At 44.8% G+C, this 24,713-nt stretch overlaps 1 protein-coding gene across 2 annotated transcripts in view; it reads right to left on the minus strand.

Moving 5' to 3' along the window:
• The window catches only part of INO80D (INO80 complex subunit D), a 40,249-nt gene that overhangs the window by 6,531 nt on the left and 9,005 nt on the right, over positions 1 to 24,713 (minus strand). The window contains exons 2-10 of one of the 2 annotated variants that reach the window (XM_081206398.1): positions 17,905 to 17,979; positions 17,525 to 17,771; positions 13,415 to 14,166; positions 10,943 to 11,051; positions 9,099 to 9,326; positions 8,897 to 9,000; positions 5,807 to 5,940; positions 3,488 to 3,705; positions 1,390 to 1,547 (exon numbers count right to left, since the gene is read on the minus strand). In XM_081206398.1, coding sequence (XP_081062524.1) covers positions 1,390 to 1,547; positions 3,488 to 3,705; positions 5,807 to 5,940; positions 8,897 to 9,000; positions 9,099 to 9,326; positions 10,943 to 11,051; positions 13,415 to 14,166; positions 17,525 to 17,742 — 1,921 coding nt within the window. In that variant the 5' untranslated portion in view covers positions 17,743 to 17,771; positions 17,905 to 17,979. Of the gene's footprint in view, positions 1 to 1,389; positions 1,548 to 3,487; positions 3,706 to 5,806; positions 5,941 to 8,896; positions 9,001 to 9,098; positions 9,327 to 10,942; positions 11,052 to 13,414; positions 14,167 to 17,524; positions 17,772 to 17,883; positions 17,980 to 24,713 lie in introns of both variants that reach the window. The other variant, XM_081206397.1, reaches the window with a different exon arrangement.

Below are 24,713 nucleotides of genomic sequence, written 5' to 3' on the forward strand. Positions count from 1 at the left end.
AGCCTGTTCTGGGGGCTGAGGTCGGGGGAAGCTCGGACTTCCCCCACCCCAGCCCCAGCCCTGCGGCTAAAAACAAAACCAAGACAGCAAGCGGGATCCATCCCGCTCGCTGTCTTGGCTTCTTTGCTCTTTAGGGCTGGGGGGGGGTTTCTTTATTCCCCCCCCCTAAAAACTAGGTGCGCCCTATGGTCCGGTGCGCCCTATGGAGCAAAAAATACGGTAATTAGATAGTTGTGCTCGCTCTTTCAAAAGCTGCCCTTCCTAATAGCAAGCTTGTAATCCTTTTCAGTACACTGGGTTGTATCCAACACTGTCGTTCCACTTGCAGAACAAAACTTCCCCCTGCTCTCCCTGTAGGCCCTCAAATTCTGCTTCACAGGGTTGGGGGACCCTCCAGAGCAGATTTTAGGGTTCAGAGAGGAGCAAGAATTCCCATTGCATGAGCAGAACTCCGCCCACGCAGTGTTGGATACAACCTGTGGTTAACCTTGTCATAACTGCTTAGGAGGCTGTAGTTTTTTGGGGGGGTTGCCCTTTAAACATTTTTTTTTTAAGTCTCTTCAAATTCACAACATTTAAAATTCCCCCACAAATACAAAAATTAATCACCAAGTTCAAATTCTGGTGCTTAAACAAACATAAAACTGAAAGCTACACAGTATTTACATTTATGTACTAAAAAAAAAATCCTTTCCACAAATGGCTCTATGGAATAGGAAAGCGTTAAGGGTATATGATTGTGCAATAATTGCACACCTTTGAGTTCTCTGCAAAATAGAATTGAAGCAATTGAAACAAGAAAAGTATCTGCTTGACATTCAGAAATACAACGTACAGTGGTACCTCAGGTTAAGTACTTAATTCGTTCCGGAGGTCCGTACTTAACCTGAAACTGTTCTTAACCTGAAGCACCACTTTAGCTAATGGGGCCTCCTGCTGCTGCCGCGCCGCCGGAGCACGATTTCTGTTCTCATCCTGAAGCAAAGTTCTTAACCTGAAGCATGATTTCTGGGTTAGCGGAGTCTGTAACCTGAAGCGTATGTAACCTGAAGCGTATATAACCCAAGGTACCACTGTACAGGCGAAGACCATTTCGCACAGGGGTTCCGTTCTCAGTTCCCGAATGTGCATAACTATGCCCTTTCCTCTGCCGGATCCAAAAGGACCTACATGTTGGCAATCACGTGTCATTTGGACACACCTAAAATGGTCACGTAGAATCCTGGCTGACAGTTTGACTAGAAATCTGAACCATCGTTTTTCATCCTTGCACGTTTCGGCATTTTCCTTAGTTGTACATTTAAAAAAATAAAAATAAAATGAATGTCAAAAATGTTGCCATTTCCTGCCACAGCACTGAGTTTTGTGTTTAATTGAGAGAGAAGGTACCTTCAAAGAAATCAAAGTCTTGCAAGTCATCCGGCAGCCGTGGCAGGACGTCAGAGAAGTCCTCCTGATTCAATTCGAGGTCGTGTGGAATGTCTGTGATTTCATTGGCGATGTCATCTGGCAGCTCATCTGTACTCAGCTCCGGTGTGGAAGGACTCCTACAGAAACAGAGAAGACAGTCACCCCCGCCCTTTGGTCTGGCACGTGCTGGGCTCTGATCTATTCTGGGATGCCTAGGCCCTTTCTCCACCCCACCCCCCTTTTTTGTTTTTTAAACTGTTCCCTCACCAAACTCAACTCTGAATGTATGGAGCTGCTGGAGCTGCCATAGATAAAGCTACTGCAGGATCTGGTATGGCTACAACTAAGATTTATATACAGCCCTGTCTCTTTTCTACCTCTGCAGGTGCACAAAAGATGGTACGAGATATTCCTGCTGGTGCAAGAATACGCATGGCACACAATCCTATGAATGTTGACTCTCACGCCATGCTGGGTAATGGCTTTACTATGACAGAAGAAATCACTGCACAAATGTGATTTCCAAGAGGGGCTTAAACATGCATTGAAACTTAAAACAAGTTGCATGCTTCCAATCCTCAATGTTCTTTGGAAAACAGGGAACCCAGGCAGCAGGGATTCCTCCCCCCTGCTTTATCCACTTTTGGCTAAAATATGAGCAGCAAGTGATGATCTGCTGGGATTCCCTAACTCAGATCCTTGAAATGTCTGCATTGCTCTGAAAGCATAGCTCCATCCCAGGGCCGCAATGGTCTTAGTGGTAGTATTGGTTCCAAGGCGGTTCCCTCATTGCGAGAAGTGAGTTTACAGGGAACCAGGCAGAGGGCCTTCTCGGTAGTGGTGCCCACCCTGTGGAACGCCCTCCCACCAGATGTGAAGGAAATAAGCAGCTATCTTCTTTTTAAAAGACATCTGAAGGCAGCCCTGTTTAGGGAAGTTTTTAATATTTAATGCTGTATTGTTTTTAACACTTGATTGGAAGCCGCCCAGAGTGGCTGGGGAAACTCAGCCAGATGGGCGGGGTATAAATAATAAATTATTATTATATAAGGAGGATGCCTGACCCAAGGTTCTGGGAGTTGACCTAGAAAATGCATACACACATCTCTTGATCGTAAGAATTAATTGTTATCTCCAATATTGAAACCCAGGATATAGTTTCCCCCTGGATTAAAAGTCTGCGAGACCCACTTTTAAACAATCTTCCTTCAAACCATAGTTTGTGGAGAAGTGTGAATACATCCACTGACTTGCATAACGCTCTTCCTGCTCAGTTACTATTTAGACTGGCTTATTAAAGCACTAGAAAGCAGCCATTAAGCCGAGTTCTTTCACACTAATTTGTTCTACAGACTCTTCTGGAAAGATGTGAATCAGTCACTTATTTTTCGCTTTTTCAATAATCTGAGACAGTTAAGGGCTGTAAAAAATGCACCATTCTGGAGCAAAAGTCTTCTTACTTGGTATGTCAATTTATTAAGGAAGAAGAGAGCTCTAATGCATGAAAAGCGCCATTACATCAGTAGCAGAGTATATTACGTCAGGTCATAAAGACTGGCCAAAAATGTCTACAAGTTGGCATGATAAATGCCCCCTGGGGACCCGGCCAGGCAGCAAGGCAGAGCAAATTGGAAAACAAACAAGTGATCACTCTGCAAGTGTGCAGAATGAGTGTGCACAACCTTTCCCCCTCTCTGCCGCCAGCCATAACCCAGCACTTGTGTGAGAGTAAATGTTCATAGGATTATGTGCCATGTAAGACCCACTGTCCTCAAGAGGGCTTGTTTTCAAGCATGTGTGTACAGAACATCGGAGTTGGTTTTCCTATTCCTCATATAGGTAGCGTAGACTATGGCTGGAATTTGAGCTAAGGCCATTGTTCTATCAGCGCAAGTGTTTTTGCTTGCCAGACAGAATTATATACCCTCTCCTCACCGCCACGTGCTGTTCTGCCGGGGGGGGGGGGGTTGCTAGCACAACTATTAAGCTGAATCTGGACCAATACTCATTTACTTGGCCTATTCTTTTCCAACACTACGATGTCAACTTAGAAAATTAATCATAGCTGGGCTCTGACCGTAAATGGGAGATCTCCATTGGCAGTGAGACGCTGGTGGGCATACTGAGGTTTCCTTGGGGCACAGCAGGAGGAATCGGTTTTTGGGGACGTCGTGGCCCTCGCCTTCTCTTTTTCTTGTGTTTTTTGGTAAGAGCAGGTGGCTTTGTTTTTTTCCTGGGTTTCCTCTGCTGCTGGTGCTGGACTTTGCGGGAGCTGTCTCCTCTCAAGAAGTTATCCTTTTTAGAACGAGAATGGAAAACACCAACACTGAACTGAGAAGCACTTTTCTTTCCTTGCCATTCCAAAGTGTGAACATCTCTATGGCATGCAAGTCGGAACAGACAACGCCTGACACCTTGAAAAGGGAACCACGATGCTAAGCAAACCATACTGCCTTTTGTACCACTGGCGGGAAAGAATCCAAAACACATTCAGACCAAACTATTTCCAAATTCAAATCATAAGAGTTTAACATGCGGCCTTCAGGAAGTTTAGGACGGCACTGAATCAGAAAGAATGTTCATCAGAGTTCAAGGTGAGAAATGGTCAATTACTTCTCTTTGAAAACGGCTTGGAGCATCACAATGCCATGTCACCAGGAATCACAGAACTACACACACAAATGCAAAATACAGAGAAGGTATTACGGTATTTTTCGCCCTATAGGACGCACTTTTTCCCCTCCAAAAATGAAGGGGAAATGTGTGTGCGTCCTATGGGGCGAATGCAGGCTTTTGCTGAAGCCTGGAGAGGGAGAGGGGTCGGTGCGCACCAACCCCTCTTGCTCTCCAGGCTTCAGGAAGCTATCCACAAGCCTTGGGAGCCGGTCTCCCAAGGCTTGCAGAAAGCTGCCTGCATCCCGAAGCCTGGGGCACGCTGAGTAGTGCGCCCCGGGCTTCGGGCAGCTCTCCGCAAGCCGTGTGAGCCCCGCGCCTGGGGGGGATTCTTTATTTCCCCCCCCCAAAAAAAAAACTAGGTGCGCCCTATGGGGCGAAAAATACGGTACTTTCAAATGAGTTAACAACCTTCAGATAATGTAATTTTTCGTAGATGGTGTTTGCCATCTTGATATTGCAAGGTTTCACAAGGTGCTATAATTAAAAGGGATGGATCTTCAAAGTAGATTACATCGGGGTTGCTCCCAAGGGCTGTATTCCCTGTGGCCAAGCTTCCATGGGCAGGACAAAAATGAAAGTGAGTGTGGGTAGAGCATGTTGGTGGGGAGGGACCCACAATACACAAACACAAACACACTCTAACCTCCCCCCCCCTTAGATATGAAAAGCCCCCCGTTAGAGCCAACTGGACCTCCATGAAAATGCCCCATGTTGCATTTAGGCTTGAAAATCTCCTATTGATGGTGCACAGAGGCAAGGAGGAAACACAGTGGGTATGACGGGGAGCTTCCATGGGTTGAATTTGGCCCACAGGCTAGATCCCCACACGTAGTTTAGGGCAGCCAAAAAACTGAGCTTTGTGCCAGTAAGAAACTGTCTGGGAAAGTCATCTGGGAATGAGCTAAATTCAGATGCCAGCTATTAGCTTGAGGGCTATGGTGTATGACTTCTTGTGCCTAGCAAAGGGGAAAGGTTACGTTCAAACCTGTGTGAGGCGGTTTGGAGATTGTCTGGGAAAGAGGAGAGCTTCCGTTTCACTGAGCTACGCAACTGGCAAAAATAAACTGTGTGAACAAACTGAAATGCTCACGTTTCCACCTTGACAAGGCATTCCAGGAGAATAACCTATAAGCCTATGAGAGGTATCCCAACTAACTTCATCCATCAGTGCAAGGATTTCTGCTTGTGCAACAGAACTCCCCCTACCCAGTCTTCTCCCACTGTGTACTCCCTGAATCTGCCTGGGGGCTCCCCAGAATCAGGCATGAAGATTTAGGGAGGGGGTGGGGGTGGGAAGAAGTTCCACAGTGCAAGCTGAAAGCCTTGTGCTGGTGGAACAAATTAGTTGGATACCGCCAACAGTCTCTCTGTGTCCTCACAGCAGACATGACAGAGTCACAAAAGAGGACAGACATCATTCTTAAATGCGATCCTATGCACCCTTAACTGGGACTGTTAAATTCAGGGAGACTCTGTTCCGCATAAGCTTGCATAGGATGAGCGAAGGAGGATCTTTGAAACATTTCCCCATAATCCTTTTGATGAGTTCAGTCAAAGAAAGGCTGCTGATATAGCATTTTTCTTTGGTTATCATCAGAGCTCACCTTACAGCTTTCTGAAGGGGCCAGAAGCGAAAACTGCATGCTGATGTCATTCCCCGGCTTGCTGGAAATACTGCTGCCGCTGTTCTTCAAGTATTCTGACTAGCAAATATACTTACCATTTTTTTGGCGTGTTCTTCACACAGGGGGGTCTGGTGCGTAATGTCAAAAACTGGCACAGAGCATTGCTGTCCGTCTGCAAACTTGGCTGTGCAGCTTGAGAAAAGCTGCTGGGACCGGTTCAAGAGGATATCTGGGTTTCTCTGTGGTCAGGAATAACACACAAAGAGGGGCAGGAGACTGCATGATTTACAGAGAGAGAGTAAGATACCGAACGTTGAATTCTATTCCCAACTAATATCTCACTTTGGAGCAATTCCTTAAATGTCATTCATGCTGCAGCTACAGAAGATGCGAAGTCAACAGTTAAAAGCAAAAAAACCAACACACACATACACAAAACAACCTGCCATCAAGCAGAATTACTAATGATTTTATAATTTATTAAGATGGGTTTATGGAAGCAGCTATTTTGCTAATGAGTTTGTGTGTCTTGTTTCCTGGAGATTCTTAATCAATACTGTGATTTTTGGGACAATGCAATCAATAGATTTGCTTTCTAACCAACTAATGAGAATCCATACACAAATATTAAAAAGAGGATTTCTGTCATCCATTTCTGTCATCTTCCTGCCTTTTTGACAGATGACGCACAGAGGAAGTCAATACAGTGAATCCTGATTCAAAATTATTTTGTTCAGAAGAGATATATAAACTCAATGCATTTTTAGTCTCTCTCTCTCATCTATTCCTCCCCTCCCTAAATCAGCAGTAGGCATTTTCCTTCATCATGCAAGTTTACATGATGCAATTTCCTGAGATAGCCACTTCACTTGCTTTCTCCCTGTATTTATTTACCACCATCATTCCCGCCATTGAGGGACACGCTCAACTTTCTGCTTAAGGCAGTCTTTCTCAACCTTGGGTCCCCAGATGTTGTTGGACTACAACTCCCATCATACCTAGCTAGCAGTTGCAGTCCAATCTGTAGACCCAAGGTTGAGAAAGGCTGATTTGAGGCATTGGTGGGCCACCTACGGCCTTACATTGTTGAAATTCTAGAATGGCCGGTGTTCAGGGATGGTGGCCACTGTAGTCCAGCAGAAGCTACAAGGTTCCTGGTTCTCCTTCAACTCTTTAAGAAGTAGTCACAGCCCTAGTCACTCACACAGGGCAGGAGGGGGGAGAGTGGAGAGCAAGGCTGAGCTTTCAGCCCTACCTCTGATGCTGCAAATTTTTCTTTCAACAGCTGCCTGCAACTTTGCGATGAGGAAGACCAATGCACAACTCCCTGCTTCCACGTAGGGGCTCTGCATGTTCTGGTCAGCAGCACAATCAGGTGTCCTGAACATGGAGAAACCTCTACTCACCATGAACAGAAACTTCTGCATTGTTTTTCCTTCTCACACAACCAAGCGCAACGCTTGGCTACTGGGAGAAAGAAGATACGATGTCGGGTGTGAAACTAAAGGCATGGCTTTATGAGAGCAACGCCTGAATGGAGCCAATGTGATCAAGGGAATGATCATTATTGCAGGTATACAGGGAGCATCATACCTAGGGACTCTTTAGTGGGATAAACACGGGGCAGTGATTTAGGAGAGACGCACTGGTGAATTATCTCTATGGCAGCTCAAGCAAGGGCTTACGCTGCCTCCTTGTGGCAGTGCTGGCTCATTACAAATGGAGCTTCCTGCCTGTGAGCTCAGTGGCCTTTTGTGGTGTCCAATCCCAAAGAGCAGTGGCGTAGCGTGGGTTGTCAGCACCCGGGGCAAGGCAAGTAATTTGCGCCCCCTAACCTGTGGATTTGCGCCCCCTAACCTGTGGATTTGCACCCCCTAACCCTAACCCCCAGATGTTGCGCCCGGTGCGGCCGGCCCCCCCCTGCACCCCCCACGCTACGCCACTGCCACAGAGGCTGCAAGATAAGATATGTCAGTGGACTAACTCACATAACTCGCCAACTCTAGTCTGCAAACAGCCATACCAAGACCAGCACTTGAAAGCATAGTCAATATTCTGCATGGCACTTTTCTTTCAAACGCTCTGCGCTTGTCGTATCTACAAAAGTCCTTTCATTGATCCCTTTATAATTCTCAGTTCTTCCTCAATGCCTTGGAGGAACCTTAAACTTAAGGCTAAAGTTGCAATTAGGAAGGGGCGGGGGGGGAAGCTGCAAGAGATATAAGTGAATTTTGAAGTTGAGGGAGGAGTGGGAAAGAGAACTCATTAAAATTCCGAGCTTGCAGCATTTGGAAACTTTCCTTTCTTTGCTCCTGCAATTTCACGTACTCGTGCTCATTGTAAGGGCTTCTAACATAAGGACTTTCATTTTCCCTGATCTCTGCCTCTTCTGTCGATACTGCAGAATTATAGGTCTTTCATCTCTTATTCATTCTAGGTCATTGTACTACCTCACAGTGCAGATTTCACACCCTGCTGAAACCTTTATAGCAATTTAAGCTGTAAGATAATTCAGACTTTCTGCAGAAACTGACAAACCAACCTCACACAGGGCAATGCCAGGCGCATGTGTCCAGTACAGGGACATTTCTAGAAAGCTGTTTGTTCCTCCACCGTGAAGGTCTACCATAGCCCTAACCAAACAATTCTGACCTGATGCCAGGGATTCGAAGTGAGGACAGATTCAAAGGCTGGCTAGGCCCCTGGATTCTACCTTTGTTTCAGGGTCTCTCTGCTGCTTCAGAGCTGACACAACTGCACAGGCTTAAGAATGGATTTACCAAGTCTCTCCCATAAGTTGCTAGCTTGAAAAGAAGAACCAGGCCAAGAAGCTAGCAGGAGCGCCCCCAAAAATACTCGTTGGAAATGGGAGATGGCCATAATTAATTACAGTCGTACCTTGGTTGTCGAACACATTGGTACTCTGACGTTTTGGCTCCCAAACACCATAAAACCCAGAAGTGAGTGTTCCGGTTTGTGAACATTTTTTGGAAGCCAGACATGGCTTCCACGGCTTCCAATTTGAGTGCAGGAAGCTCCTGCAGCCAATCGGAAGCTGTGCCTTGGTTTTCGAACCGTTCCGGGAGTCGAACGGACTCCCAGAACGGATTACGTTCAACAACCAAGGTATGACTGTACTACGTTTTTAGCCCACAACAGGAACAGGAACACAGTGAAAAAGATACGTTGAAAACAATGTTTAGTGAACGGAAGAGCCTTGTTGGTGCATGGTTCGCCCTTTGTTGTCCCTCTACATGGTGACACGTCCCTCTGCTTCACTTGGCTTGTGCTGAAAGAAAAGGACACCCAAGAAGATTAGCACCCAAAAACGGAGAAGGCTGGGATATAATGTGCGTGCTGTACTGCCAGGTGTGGGTGGTACTTCACCTGTTCCGAGTACACGAAGCTCTTCGGAGCTCTCGTATCAGCTGCCCAGCGCACTCCGGCTCTCGGCTGGCTGCCCGCAGCAAGGCTTTCCGGAATGTATGTTGGCATTTCCTCTGGCGAGATTCTGCCCGCTCCAGGCGGCAGAGGTGCTTGTATTTCTGCTGAAAGTAAGTGCAAAGTTGGGAAATGCGGGAGCTCCTGCCGCTGGCGTCAGCGTCATCATCTGGCCTGTGAGATTGCGTGGGGAGGGAAAAGCAGGTGATCAAGTGGCTGGCACTCAAAACCCAACGTCATCATTCCGCAAACTTGCACTACTGCTATCTTGTCTGTACAGCGCAAGTCCCGAGTACCTGAAGAAATGTCAGTTTCCACGTCAACCTCCCTGAGCTCTGCATTCATTTTTGGATGGTTTCCCCACATTCACATTGGCTGGCAACTAGGGAGAAGGCTGCGACACCCCTTTTATGAAAACATCCCCTCTGACAATCTAGCCGACACTAGAGTCCACGCTAATGTCTTTCTATTTTCTCAGGCTTCTACTATTTGAAAAGTTTTACCGTCTGATTTTGTTGCTGCTTCTGCCCTTCGTGATTTAACTGGGGTGTTTTACTGACTTTGTAATTAATTTTGGCTTGGATCCGGAGTTGTCACTCCATATATGGAAGGGCTCAGCTCCCCCTTTCCCCTGCAGCTTCAGCACCACTTTTCATGCTTTTCTAAAAGGTTTCCCCTCCCTCTGGAGCAAATTCTCAGGGGGAGGGAGTCAAGGGGAAGAAAATTGACTCCCCCTTCCTCACACCAGCAGGAGCATCCTGTAAACAAAGTTCTGCTGATGGGAGAATAGGATCTAAGCACTTATGCTTTTTTATTGTCACTATAAAATTGTAATTATTGTAAATATACCTTAAGAATTACAGAACTGATGGGAAGTATAAAAAATAAATGAAACAGTACCCCCCACCCACTATGAACAAACTGTTGTGGTGGTGCAATGGCCATACTAGTGAAATACAGTGGTACCTCGGGTTACATACGCTTCAGGTTACAGACTCCACTAACCCAGAAATAGTGCTTCAGGTTAAGAACTTTGCTTCAGGATGAGAACAGAAATCGTGTTCTGGTGGCACGGCAGCAGCAGGAGGCCCCAAGCTATAGTGGTGCTTCAGGTTAAGAACAGCTTCAGGTTAAGAACAGACCTCCGGAACGAATTAAGTATTTAACCCGAGGTACCACTGTACCACAAGTTGTGATACCATGCAACACAGCAGTTCTTGTGACCAATCCTCTGTTTCTTTGCCATGGCAGCTGCTCCTAGAAATGGACTATAAAATGATGCTTTTGAGATAGGAAAAGCAAACACCTCCAGCGAGGACAAGATCACTGATCAAGTTTTGTTATTCTGATTCCGGCCTCTGTTTCTACATTATACATATCTTTTTTTCAGGTTCAACGGACAAAGACCACCAGCCATTTCTAAAATGTTTGGAGTAAAAATTCAGTGCACGAATGAACTTCCTCTTATGCCACGGGGCTTCACCACCCTCTCATCTCACCTGCAACCCACTGTGTACCCCCAAAACCTGCGCCAGAGAGACCCCAGCGCTCCAGAGAAGATTTTGGAGGGTTTCAGGGGAGGACGGTGAAGTCAAGTGGCACAAGTAGACTTCCATCCTGCTTACAGACAGAAAGCTTTGGGGATACAAACCCAAGTTTCTCTGAATACCCTCTTCCACTGTACCTACCCTCACCTACAGGTAACAGTTTAAAAAACAGCCTGATCTCTGTTTTATTTCATATTCTGCACTTAATTACTCAGTCTTCTGTTCTGAGTTGTATGCACTTACTCATTCCTGTCATATCTGAGGGCTTCCCGAATAGACCATGCAACCTGGTATGGCGAGGTTTGTTCCAGTTCTTCCAATTCTTCTCCACTGTCTTCTGACCAGTCCAACCCTGGAAAAGCATGGAAGGAAGTGAACATTTGTATTTTTAGCCAAATAAAAAGCACTGTTGTGATAGCACAACAGAGGGCCTCATCATAAACAGGAACCTCATTATAAGTGTATGAATTACCATATAACGCCGGTCTTGAAAGACCTACATTGGCTCCCAGTACGTTTCCGAGCACAATTCAAAGTGTTGGTGCTGACCTTTAAAGCCCTAAACGGCCTCGGTCCAGTATACCTGAAGGAGCGTCTCCACCTCCATCGTTCTACCCGGACACTGAGGTCCAGCACCGAGGGCCTTCTGGCGGTTCCCTCATTGCGAGAAGCCAAGTTACAGGGAACCAGGCAGAGGGCCTTCTCGGTAGTGGAACGCCCTCCCACCAGATGTCAAAGAGAACAACAACTACCAGACTTTTAGAAGACATCTGAAGGCAGCCCTGTTTAGGGAAGCTTTTAATGTTTGATGTATCACAGTATTTTAATATTCTTTTGGAAGCCACCCAGAGTGGCTGGGGAAACCCAGCCAGATCGGCGGGGTATAAGTAATAAATTATTATTATTATTATTATTATTATTAGAACAAAAAGAGGTGAACCACGCGTATGGAAGTTTCCCAAACAGCCGCCATCTCGCCCCACCCCGTCAAGGTTATACGGCCACATGTAGGGTTGTTTTTCTCACATATGCCTAAATGGCTGTCACATGGAAGATGTAGCAAGCTTGTTTTCTCCTGCTCTGGAGGGTAAGACCTGAACCCATGGATTCAAGTTACAAGAAAAGAGATTCCGACTAAACGTCAGGAAGAACTTTCTGGCGGTAAGAGCTGTTCAACAGTGGAATGGTCTCCCTCGGGAGGTTGTGGACTCTCCTTCCCTGGAGGTTTTTATGCAGAGGTTGGATGGACATCTGTCTTGGATGCTTTAGCTGAGATTCCTGCATTGCAGGGGGTTGGACTAGATGACCCTTGTGGTCCCTTCCAGCCCTATGATTCATAATCACCACTGCCCTGCAAGGCTAGCTATGCCCCTTCTTCCCCTGGCACCAAGTCCTGGTCTTCTGTGGTCAGGCTTACTAGCACAGACATACTCAGCCACTGTGGGGCATGGGGATCAAAGGTCCACATCTGAGGTGGAAAAGAGTAATGTGCTCTAGGCTAATTTCTGGCCATGGTCAGTGAACAGCGAAGCATATGAAGATAATCTGGATGGAAGGGTCCGTATAAGGAAGAAGGCAACATATTGTTGCTTCATCATTTTTTGTCAGTTAGGTAAAGGGACCCCTGGCCGTTAGGTCCAGTCGCGGACGGCTCTGGGGTTGCGGAGCTCATCTCGCTTTACTGGCTGAGGGAGCCGGCGTACAGCTTCCAGGTCATGCGGCCAGCATGACTAAGCCGCTTCTGGCGAACCAGAGCAGTGCACAGAAACGCTGTTTACCTTCCCACCAGCGTGGTACCTATTTATCTACTGGCACTTTGACGTGCTTTCGAGCTGCTAGGTTGGCAGGAGCAGGGACCGAGCAATGGGAGCTCACCCCATCGCGGGGATTCGAACCGCCAAGCTTCTGATCGGCAAGCCCTAGGCTCTGTGGTTTAGACCACAGTGCCACCCGCGTCCTTTTTTGTCAGTTAAAGGTAAAGGGACCCCTGACCATTAGGTCCAGTTGTGGCCGACTCTGGGGTTGCGGTGCTCATCTTGCTTTATTGGCCGAGGGAGCCGGCATACAGCTTCCGGGTCATGTGGCCAGCATGACTAAGCCGCTTCTGGCGAACCAGAGCAGCACACGGAAGCGCCGTTTACCTTCCCGCCGGAGTGGTACCTATTTATCTACTTGCACTTTGAAGTGCTTTCAAACTGCTAGGTAGGCAGGAGCAGGGACCAAGCAACGGGAGCTCACCCCATTGCGGGGATTTGAACCACCGACCTTCTGATCAGCAAGTCCTAGGCTCTGCTATATATCCATAATTGCCATTACACTTTCTGCTACTTCGGATTGCCTAGCCACCAATGTTTGTACCATAGCAACAATCTGAATAGCCTAAATTCCTGGTTTATGTACATGACAAAAGCTAGAACTGGTCCTCTAGACTTACAGCCATGCTCCCTTTTTGTGTGTGCTTAGAACTGCCTTGAAAACAAAATGGCAAACCATGTGATTTTAGGAGTAGTAACTAGCTGAATTTTACGGGACTTAGCTATGGGGCAGGATGCAGAAACACCTGCCCATGGCCTAGTTTGCCCCTCTGCATTAAAAAGCACACACTTGCAAGGATACAGTTTACTCAAGTACTTCACTTGCGCACTGTTACCAATCTATGGCAAATTTACTGGACCGAATGATCAAAACGTCGGGTACCATTAATTCTCCACTTACCTAAATGCGGAAACAGATCAGCATCCAGCTGCTGTTTCTGAGTGCACAGTTTCACCAGTCTCTGTAGCCGGCTCATACAGGATGAGTGCGGAGAGAAGGCTGTGGCTTTCATAAGGATCCTGTCCACCCCAGGCGGGTCTGGGCCAGGAGCCCTAGTAGGGTGCAGGGGAGGCAGCGGTCTTTTGTTAGACAGCTGCCTGGCTTGTGCTATAGTGTACGTGGTGGGAGCCACTCCCTGCACTGGTAGGCTGGTGTTCTGAGGTTGAGGTGACTTGCAGACTAAGCCCTGCTGTAGCCCTGCTGGCTTTAGAGAAGTTGGTAATGGCGAGAGATGGGAGTGCTGCTGCTGCTGCTGCTGCTGCTGCTGCAAAGGTGCAGGAAGAGGGCTAAAGTGCTCTTGGCGAACTTTCAGAATCTCTGTTTCTCTCTGGCGCTGCCGGTTCTGGGCTAATTTGCTCTGCAGCTTCTTCTTCACCGTTGCCCCTTTCTTGAGATCTTCATCTTCCTCGTTGAAAGCAAAGGGGTCTTCCAGTTCTGCTTCCAAGTAGTGGAGAGGAAGCCGGGCACCGGGTGGAGAGAGGGACATCCCGTCTAGTCCATTGGGCATCTTCAAGGCCAGTGGAGGAACTGTCAGGCTGAAGGCCACAGAATCCATCTGGTGCCGAACTTTTACCTCCTCGACGGGGTCATTCTTTTTCTTCCTCTCCTTTTTCGGTAAAAAGCCAAGTACCTGCAGGTGACTGTTGCAGTACCTTTGAGAAGCAAGACCATCAGAATTATTTCCTCCTCGTCAGCTCTTAAGCATGGTGAAACTAGAAACTAGAATTCATGAGAAAGTAGTTTAAATGGCATAAGTATATTTTTTGTGAGAAACCTCAATCGAGAACGTTTAAATGAATATCTCATAGCCAATTATAAGCTTTCAAAAATAAAGATATTATTTGAATTGCATATTACATTAGCTATATTATAACTATAGATACAATGTACTTCCAATTGAACTGCACATCAGAACATTTGCAGAATTACAGTCTGCATTTCAAGGGAGTCCATATATGGAAAAACTGTGACATAAAAGCACAGCAGATAGCTTTCAAGGCGATCTCTTTTCTTACCCTAATAAAAATAACTGTGTTAGGTTCTACACGTTTCTGTGAAAAGCTTGCATCCCTAACACTTCAATCTTATGCTTGAAAAGGATGCAAAGCAGAAATTTTATTAGTAGCCCAAGTGATAGAAAATGGTTTAACAAAGAACAAGAGTGGGTGGTTTTTTTCTTCGAGAAGTCAAAGAGCAAAGAGGGAATACAGTGGTGCCTCGCAAGACGAAAAGAATCCGTTCTGTGATTCTCTTCGTCTAGCGGTTTTTTTCATCTTGCAAAGCAAGCCCATTGAAGGATTAGCGGATTAGCGCTATTAGCGGCTATTAGCGGCTATTAGCGGCTATTAGCGGCTTATCTGCTGATCAGATCAGCTGATAAGCGGCTTAGTGGCTTAGAAAAAGGGAGGGGGGAAGGGGAAAAAACCAGCAGGAACTCGCAAGACATTGTCATCTTGCGAAGCAAGCCCATAGGAAATTCGTTTTGCGAAACACCTCCAAAACGGAAAACTCTTTCGTCTAGCGAGTTTTCCGTCTTGCGAGGCATTCGTCTTGCGGGGCACCACTGTATGTTCTTTGGCTTGAGGCAAATAATTTTAAACCTGGAAATATTGGACTTGGGAACAGGAAGACTAGGGTTTAAATCCTCACTCAGCTATGAAACTCACTGGGTGTCTTTGGGCTACCCTCTTTCAGTCTAAGCTTCCACACACAGCTGTTGAGAAGATAAAAAGTAGATAACCTGTACACTCCAGCCAGCCTTGGATGGAGGGTGGGTTGTTGTTATAATCATCACTGTGGAACACTTAATGGGGAGACACATTAATATTAGGCCAGTATATTAGCTGTGCTGCTTTCAGCACCCACTAAAAACTTTTTTTGGTTAGGCAAGCATGCCCCCAAACATATTTTTAATATGCAATTTTTATGTGCATATTCCTTGAGAAAAATGCTGATTTTATATATGCTTCAATACATTTTACGTCAATTTATTTTTAACATTTTATTTTATTGGTAGTTTAAATATACGTTTTATATTGTTTTAAGTACACCACTTGGAGATTGGGGTCATTTAAGCGGTATATAAATCTTTTTGAATAAATGAACAGATTACACATTGCCTTCACCTCATTCCAATTTTCAGCAGAAGGTGCAATTTAAAGTTCAATATTAAAAACAGCTTAATACTGACGCTAACTGGGGACTTGCAGAATTCAGATTTCCCAATTTCAGAATTTAGGGTTCTGGCTTACAGATATAATTCATTTCTTTAATACTGTGTTTCTTTTGAATCCTTTTCAAAATCCTTTGAATCCTTTTGAGTAGGAAGCCCCCGCTTCAATCACAAATCTTAAGGAAAAATAACTCTGAAGGGAAAAACACCGTCTTTTTATACACCTCCAGTTATGAATAAGTCCACAGTCTGCTTCTTTAATGTGTTAAACTGATACGCTTACGCTGCTTTCTTCTTGCTGTCCTCCATTTTCCAATGTTGTGACATGATGCTTCACACCTAGTTAACTTCCCTTGCCTTCCCAAAACACGCATGTTAGAAAGTTATACACTTCATCTTGTGAGCCACAACAAAGCATTCCTACTGCCTATCGCATCAGCCTCCCCAGAAAAACTGGCAAATTATGCTAATTCAAAGCCCAAAGTATTCGCTGCTAACTAAAGAATAATCTGAACAGAAAAATATAGCGGGGGGGGGGGCTGCTTTGGAACAGCATAGGAGGTGGCACAGAGGACTGCTGGATAAAAGAGGAAACCGTGAAAATCATTTCCTCCCATTTTATTCATGGGACCAGAGAGCACTTCCATCACTAGAGGGCCACATCTGGATACAACCCTAGGAAGGCAAGGCTGGAGTTCTACTTGGGAGCAAAATTCCTTCATTTTGACAACCTGCAATGTCATATTAGAAGAACTGCTGCCAGGTGTCTACAGAAACCACTGTGTGCTCAGCAGACAGTGTTTCTCCAGTGATTTCCGAAGTCACTTTTATTAATGTTGGCTCACTGTCAAAACTTGTGGTACTCTGCCTCACAAGTTATGCAAATGGAACAACTGGGCAAATATTGCCTCAGTCTGCATACTTTATTCTGCTCCTATTCATGAGGGGCAATGAGATGTGAAGGGCTGCGCTACAGTTTCACCCCACAGATACTCTACATCAGGCATCCCCAAACTCGGCCCTCCAGATGTTTTGGGACTACAACTCCCATCATCCCTGACCACTGGTCCTGTTAGCTAGGGATGATGGGAGTTGTAGTCCCAAAACATATGGAGGACCGAGTTTGCCTATGCCTGCTCTACAGAGAGGCCCTGTTTTTAAAGATTTCATCAGGTAATATCCAAGCACTTCAAAGAACACTTAATTCTCTCTTCTGCACAACTAGTGGAGATGTGGTACTTGCCCACTTTCGCATCCGGCACACCAAACACTGAAGTGCCCTGATCTAGTTGTCTTAGCAACAAGGGACATATTCCTTTCCATCCTCCTTAGCAAGAACAATACGGTCAATTGCCCTCAGTGAAGTTGCCATGTAAACACATCTGATTATGGCACAGCACGACATTATCAAATTCGCATGTGATTCCTGATTGGCTGGGATCATATGGTGAAGGATAATTTAGAAACAGGGGGTGGATTTCAACATATATGTACAGGGTCTGCATATGCAATGGGAACTCCCTTTCCCCCTTATTCCCCAACGCATCCCTTAAAACTATTCTGGGTTTTTCTCAATGCTCCAAAGATTGGGGGGAGGGAGAGAGGGGGAAAGTCTCACTGTGAGAGTGGACCTTATTCTGCACACACAACAACTTAATTATACGCCACCCAAAGTGATAAAATGAGGCAGTGAGGGAGGGAGGATCCAAGTGGTCTCCCATTCAACCTGTTGACCAGATGTTGACCTGGGGAGCTTCTATCATGTGCCTCCAAACCATGCTTCAGGCCACCACTGAGATTGTCGCTGCTGTTTTCAAAACTGTGCGCCCATTACTTACCTACGGTCCTCAGATTTGGGGATGGGGTTGGTGCAGCGTTGGCTATTGTACTTGGCCACATATTCACATTGCTTGAAGGGAGCAGTCTTATCCTCCAGAACGTGCCTGATACAGAAGGCGTAGCCGTTAAGTCGCCTCTGCTTGCACAGTTTGGGGCTGTACGAGCACAACGGCTTATTGTCAACCTCAGAAAAGTGTATGTGTTTGCCTTCATACATCACGTGACTCTTTTCCTTGTGAACATCAGCTGAAACAAGACCCCACCACCACCAAAACAAAAAAAAAGTTAAAAACGAGTTTCAAAGTCAACAAAGAAGATAAAAGTTTTAGTTCTAATCTATCTGAAGAGGACCAGTTACCCAATTTTAAATCTTCTCTACCATGTCAATGTCAGCAAAGAGCCCCGCAGACACCACTATCCCGGAATGATGACGAGTCAAGATGAAGCAGATTGTCTAAGAGGAATAACACAGAGAAATTGTGTTAATGAAAATGTATGAAACTGCTCACAGAGCGCAAATGAATCAATTTGATCTCCCCAGAAAAATCATCAGCTGGAACACCAACTTAACAATTTGAATGTGAAATACTCTTTGCACAGGATTATCTCTAAGGATATTATCTCCATTTTCTGAAGAATTTACTATGGTGAATTCTACCAGCAACGTATGGGAAAGCGTTCACTGATGTCCTCCCTTCTAGGTACACTGCAAGTTTTAGAACTGTTTTAGCTACAGCCACTTTAGCGCCAAATCATGGCAGCAAGCTGGCATCATATGCAAAATGGGGGTAAGCAAATCCCAACACCCTCTGCCAAACCTTCTGGAAAAGGAGCGTTGTAAAATTAGCAAAGATATATCATAATTGTGATAATCTATGTTGGAAATGTAAAGAAAAGGAAGGAATCTTTTATCATATGTGGTGGACCTGTCCCAAGGTGAAAGACTTCTGGGAAAAGATTTATAATGAATTGAAAAAAATGTTGAAATATACATTTATAAAGAAACCAGAGGCCTTTCTTCTTGGAATAATAGGTTTGGAATTGCCCAAGAAAGATGGTAAATTATTCTTGTATGCCACAACTGCTGCTCGTATTTTGTTAGCTAAAAAGTGGAAAACCCAAGATTTACCAATGATAGAAGAATGGCAGGTGAAGATGATGGATTTTTCGGAGCTAGCCGACGTAACTGAAAGAGTCCGTGACCAGAAGGAGGAGGAGTATCAGGAAGATTGGATTAAATTTAATGATTATTTAGTTAAATATGTTAAGTTAAATTAACTGAAAACAGCTTGCAGATATTTAATTGGCATAGGATTTTATTTAAGTGATGAATTAATATGTTTAATTTCATAATGTGAAGCTCTAAGGATGTTAATGTTTAAGTTAAATTTTATAAGAACTGTGAGTTGGAAAACCGTTAAAAGGACATGCAATGAAATTCAACCAAGGGGAAATGAGGAAGTCACTTAACAATGTTAATAAGAGTAATTTTTAATAAGGCTATGATTTTTGTTTGTTTGTCTTATGTGTTTGTTTGTTTGTTTGTTTGTTTGTTTGTTTATAATGTTGTGAAAACTAATTTTAAAAAATTGGAAAAACAAAAAGGAAAAGCAACGTTGAGAGAGAGCAATATGGAGCAGACTGACACTAGGTTAGGGCAGGGGTACTAAATACTTTCCCCACCCATCGCTTCTCAGCTTTAAATCTCCCCTTCAGCTGAATTTCCACCTTCAGAGATCAAAACATGAGTCTATGCTTGACATTATATTCAAATTGTTGCTTTGTAAGGTATTGGTGCAAAACCCAACTATCTATCATTACAAGTGAGCAAAAGAACTTGGCATGAATTTTAGTCTGATAGCAAAACGTGTATCCTGAGGTACAGTTAAGCTCCTATTTTACACTTAAATAATAATCTGGTTTCCACACAAAACATGCAGCTGGTGACATTCCTTTTGCAAATCAGCAGCTCAGAGGTTCATAAGAGGTTTAAAATTATGGTCACAAATCGACAAACACCTTGCTCCAAATATGTTTTGACTCAGCAATGTCTATGGTGGCTTGGCCATGTCCACAGAATGGAAGATGGCATGATCCCCAAGGTTAAGTTCCTTGGGGAGCTGGCTTCAATCAGCTGGCCCGTTGGCAGACCAACTGTGTTACAAAGATGTCTGCAAACATGACATGAAAGCCGACAACATTAACACCGCCGCGTGGGAATCCCTTGCAGACGACCGCAACACCTAAAGACCATCTGTCAAGTCATGTATCCACAGCAGTTACCAGAGGAGCAATGACAGCTGGGAGGAGCGCAAAAGGAAGAAATGCCATGGTGCATCTGCAGAAGCACAACTGGACGCCTTCATCTGCTCCAGCCGCAACAAAACTTGTCTCTCCCACATCGGTCTCTACAGCCACAGCAGGCGCTGTAATTCTGATGGTTTGACTTCACCCCCAAAGATGCACTCTTCCATTATCTCTTGAGACAGGCGGATGCCAACCAACCAACCCCACTTGCCCAACCAGGCTTCCTGCCTCCCAGACAGGGTTTGAAATTAGCAGGGTGCCAGGCGCACTTTGCGCCTAAAGAATCTCCATTCGCGAGCACCTCTAAAAGTCTGGGTGCCATTTTTTGTGCCTGGCTGACACTCAAGGATTACTGAAATGTATGTGCTTTGAAGCCTCCAAGTATATGTTAAAGATAGACAATATGTTAAGGAGTTTAACAATAGAGAGTAGAGTGTTTTGAACACTGAAGTATGGTGCCAATATTTTTACTGTAAACACCAAATTACACTTATGTATTAACAATTTCTGCTAAAAATGTGATAGTAACAATGTGACTCTTATGTGAATTGCATATTAGTTCATGCTTAGTTCAAAATAATAAATAAAAAGTGTTGCCGACACCCCCCCACCCCCAAATGGCAACTAGACATTCTGTTTTGGTGCCCACAACCCAGGTCCCAGGATCCCAGCCGGCACCATATAACACCGGTCTTGAAAGACCTACATTGGCTCCCAGTACATTTCCGAGCACAATTCAAAGTGTTGGTGTTGACCTTTAAAGCCCTAAACGGCCTTGGTCCTGTATACCTGAAGGAGCATCTCCACCCCCATCGTTCTGTCCGGACACCGAGATCCAGCACCGAGGGCCTTCTGGCGGTTCCCTCATTATGAGAAATGAGGTTACAAGGAAAACAGACAGAAGGCCTTCTCGGTAGTGGCTCCCACCCTATGGAACGCCCTCCCATCAGATGTCAAGGAAATAAGCAGATATCCTATTTTTAAAAGACATCTGAAGGCAGCCCTGTTTAGTTTTTAATATTTAATGCTGTATTGTTTTTAACACTCAATTGGGAGCTGCCCAGAGTGGCTGGGGAAACTCAGGCAGATGGGCAGGGTATACATTATTATTATTATTATTATTATTATTATTATTATTATTATGCTCCTAGATTTTTTTATCCCAGTTTCTAACACTGCATTCAGATGCTCTCAGTATCTGACCCATTCACATACATGGAGTTGCAAGAATGCTCCATACAACTGATGATTCCCTCAACCTGCTGCCATCTCATGTGCCCCCTTCTACCTTCCTTCACTGCTACTCTCTCACATGTTGGAAAAGGGAATAATAATAATAATAATAATAATAATAATAATAATAATAATAATAATTTTTATTTATACCCCGCCCTCCCCAGCCAAGGCCGGGCTCAGGGCGGCTAACAAGCAATAATAAAAACAAGTTGAATGAATACAACTTAAAAACAAAATTAAAATACAACATTAAAATATTGAAACATTAAAATATTAAAATGCAGCCTCATCACAGGAGGAGAAAGGAAAAAGGAAAAAGAAAGAGGGGGAGGGAATCAAATTGGCTCCAAGCCAAAGGCCAGGCGGAACAACTCTGTCTTACAGGCCCTGCGGAAAGAAATCAGATCCTGCAGGGCCCTGGTCTCAGGAGACAGAGCGTTCCACCAGGCCGGAGCCAGAGTTGAAAAGGCCCTGGCTCTGGTTGAGGCTAATCTAACTTCCTTAGGGCCCGGGACCTCTAGGGTGTTGCTATTTATGGACCTTGAGGCTCTCAAGAAGGGTCAGACATCCTCTTATTTCTGAATAGTAAGCAAGCAGAGCATTGTTTGGGATAGTTCGGAAAACTGCTCGCACTTTGTCACCAGGGGACATCAAAGCCTCCCTCTCGACTGCTGGCTTATGCAGCGTTATCAGGGTCCAAACTGGAGGCTGGACAAGTAAACTGTGTAGGGGTGGTCTGGAGCAAAAGCTGGAAGGAGAACTCTGGTCCACTGCTGCCAAGCAAATGACACATGTTCCCTGGTCACACAGCAGATGGGAGGCAGAATTTAAAGGCTACTGATCAGCCAGGCCAGGTAGGATTGCTTCAGAGGATGCAAGGAATAAAGAAAGCTCAGGGGTGGCTTTTTAAAAAAAAACTCCCTGTCTTGATGTCAGCAGTGAGCACCCTGGACCAAAAATGATGCACACACTTCTGAGTTGTGTGGAATGGCCTTAAGTGAGCAGGGCTGGGTAACTAAGAGAGGAAGAAGTCAAGCTTGTTGGCAGCAGCTGCAAGAAGTGGAGGAAAGAGGTGCAGGTGTGCTGTCAAGCTTCCCAAAGGATGGAAGGCAAAGCCCCAAGAGCCTTGAGGTGGTTTTGCTACAAGCCAACTCAACTGCAGACAGCCAAACAACACGGAAGAATGTAAGCCTCTATGCCAGCACAAGGGATCACCTCTACTCTCATGCTGCAAATTCCTGGTGCCATTCTCACAGGATGGTACTTGTATACTGATACTCATTATGTATAAGAAGACAAGGAACCAACGAATAATTTTTGATATGGTTTAGGAAGCTTGATGGCAACACAGTCTAATTTCCATAGTGGATGCCCTCTTATTTTCCAACCATACAAGGTTACCTTTCTGATCTGGTAGCCCATGGTTCTTTCTAATGATTGTTTCACCGTGTGCCATGGCTAACCGTGACAATTTGGCACCCGCTCACCTATATTTTAGGGGTTGAATATAGTTTACGCTGCAAAATAATATTGCAATTAGCAATGATTAAAGAATCCAAATTATGAGAGCATTTATTCCACAAACCTTTTAAAAGACTCAGTAGTATAGATACAGCAAATCCAAGCAGCAACCAAATAATAATAATAATAATTTTTATTATTATCTCACTTCAGTGTGTGTGGTTCCTTATCTCACTTCAGTGTGTGTGGTTCCTTGAAATACAGTGGTACCTCGGGTTAAGTACTTAATTCGTTCCGGAGGTCCGTACTTAACCTGAAACTGTTCTTAACCTGAAGCACCACTTTAGCTAATGGGGCCTTCTCCTGCTGCCGCCACGCTGCCGGGGCACGATTTCTGTTCTCATCCTGAAGCAAAGTTCTTAAACTGAAGCACTATTTCTGGGTCAGCAGAGTCTGTAACCTGAAGCGTATGTAAACTGAAGCGTATGTAACCCCAAGGTACCACTGTATAGCACTTTGTAGGCCACTGTTTTACTTGAAGATGACAGTGGGCTGTTAACATGTTTGTAAGGATTTGATGTTTTATATGGACAATAAACATTCAAATCAAACAAAAATCCTTGTCAAGAGAGCTTGGGAGGATAGATAGAAGGGCAATTGCCAAAGTGGGGAGACCAGGCCTGCTTTTCAAAACCGTATCCCTACAAATTAAAACAAATTTGTTTCCAGGTCCTGAAAAGGTGAGGGGAAACACTTGCCTCCTTCCCAAACAATATTCCTGGGTGGGTTGTTGTTTTTTTGCTGGGGGAGGTGTTGGAAACAAATTGCATCTCCTCCACAACTCTTAGAACTGTCTTCAGAAGAGATAGGCAGAACATTATTCTCCCTTGTGGTCTACCTGTCAGTGGTGGCTGTGGACAGGTAATGCCAGGGGTAGAAAGCAGGATTTCCCTCACTTCAATACTGTCTGCAAGTGCAATATAAAAAAATTCCTTCCAGTAGCACCTTAAAGACCAACTAAGTTAGTTCTTGGTATGAGCTTTCGTGCATGCACACTTCTTCAGATCTTCATGAGCACACGAAAGCTCATACCAAGAACTAACTTAGTTGGTCTTTAAGGTGCTACTGGAAGGAATTTTTTTATTTTGACTATGGCAGACCAACACGGCTACCTATCTGTAACTGCAAGTGCAATGATTTACATTCCCCCAATAGAAACGAAGGGCATGCAGGAAAAAGTGATATGATGCACCTGAAGGGATAGGAGTCAAAACCTGTTCCCTGTCTCTGTGACCACAGCAGCCAATTGAAAGACACATTCTGACCAGGTTCTGTTGCTTGGTCACGCAGGGGTGCTATGAGCTGGTTTTCATATGAACAGATGCTGAGCATTGTTCCTTGATTTAAAGGCCAGAAAGAATATTTTTACTCCTCAATTCATAGCTTTTTTTAATTTTTACAAATTATGACAAACAAGATTAGACTAGCTTATGTGTTCTGGGAGTCATGGTTCCATGGTCGATTCTTTTTGGTTCAATTCGTGATTAGCAATTTATTAAGGTTTTCAATCGTACAGAAAGTGCAAACAAAAACTAAGTTATTCCTGCATATAACTGAATACCATCTCTCTCCTCACCCTCATGCTCATCCTCTGTATGTATAGTAGGACTGAATATTCTCAGGCATGGAAAAGAACAAATTAAACAAGATAAAATCTTTTTAAAGAGAAGGATAGTACATAAAAAAACCCTGCTTCTCTCCTCAGCCACTATTCAGCTCAAAGTAATTGCCCTATAGTACTGTAAACCGCTCTTCATTCCCCCTTCACATCCATGCCACTCACTCCTGAGTGCCAACGGGAGCAAGTTTTGTAGCTAACAATTCAACTCTGATGGCTTCTTTGAGTCCTGGACCAATTGCTTCACCACCAAAGTTGCTCTACAGACACACACTTGCCATGTTCAGTCGCAATGCTGACCATAAGCCATAGTTATGCAAATTATTCTATGCACACTGCTCTACCAGTCCCTGTTTTGCTCCTCCCTTCCTAGAGCTGGGAGGCAAACCACAGAGTGCCAGACTTAGCATCCAAACTTGTGGTTTGTTTCTCCAAAGCAAACTTGCTTAGGCATTAATTGATGTCTGACCAGATGATTAGCAGCAAGGGACAATCGTGCATCATAT

Source organism: Podarcis bocagei (assembly GCF_964188305.1).
Source record: "Podarcis bocagei genome assembly, chromosome: 1".
NCBI lineage: Eukaryota > Metazoa > Chordata > Lepidosauria > Squamata > Lacertidae > Podarcis > Podarcis bocagei.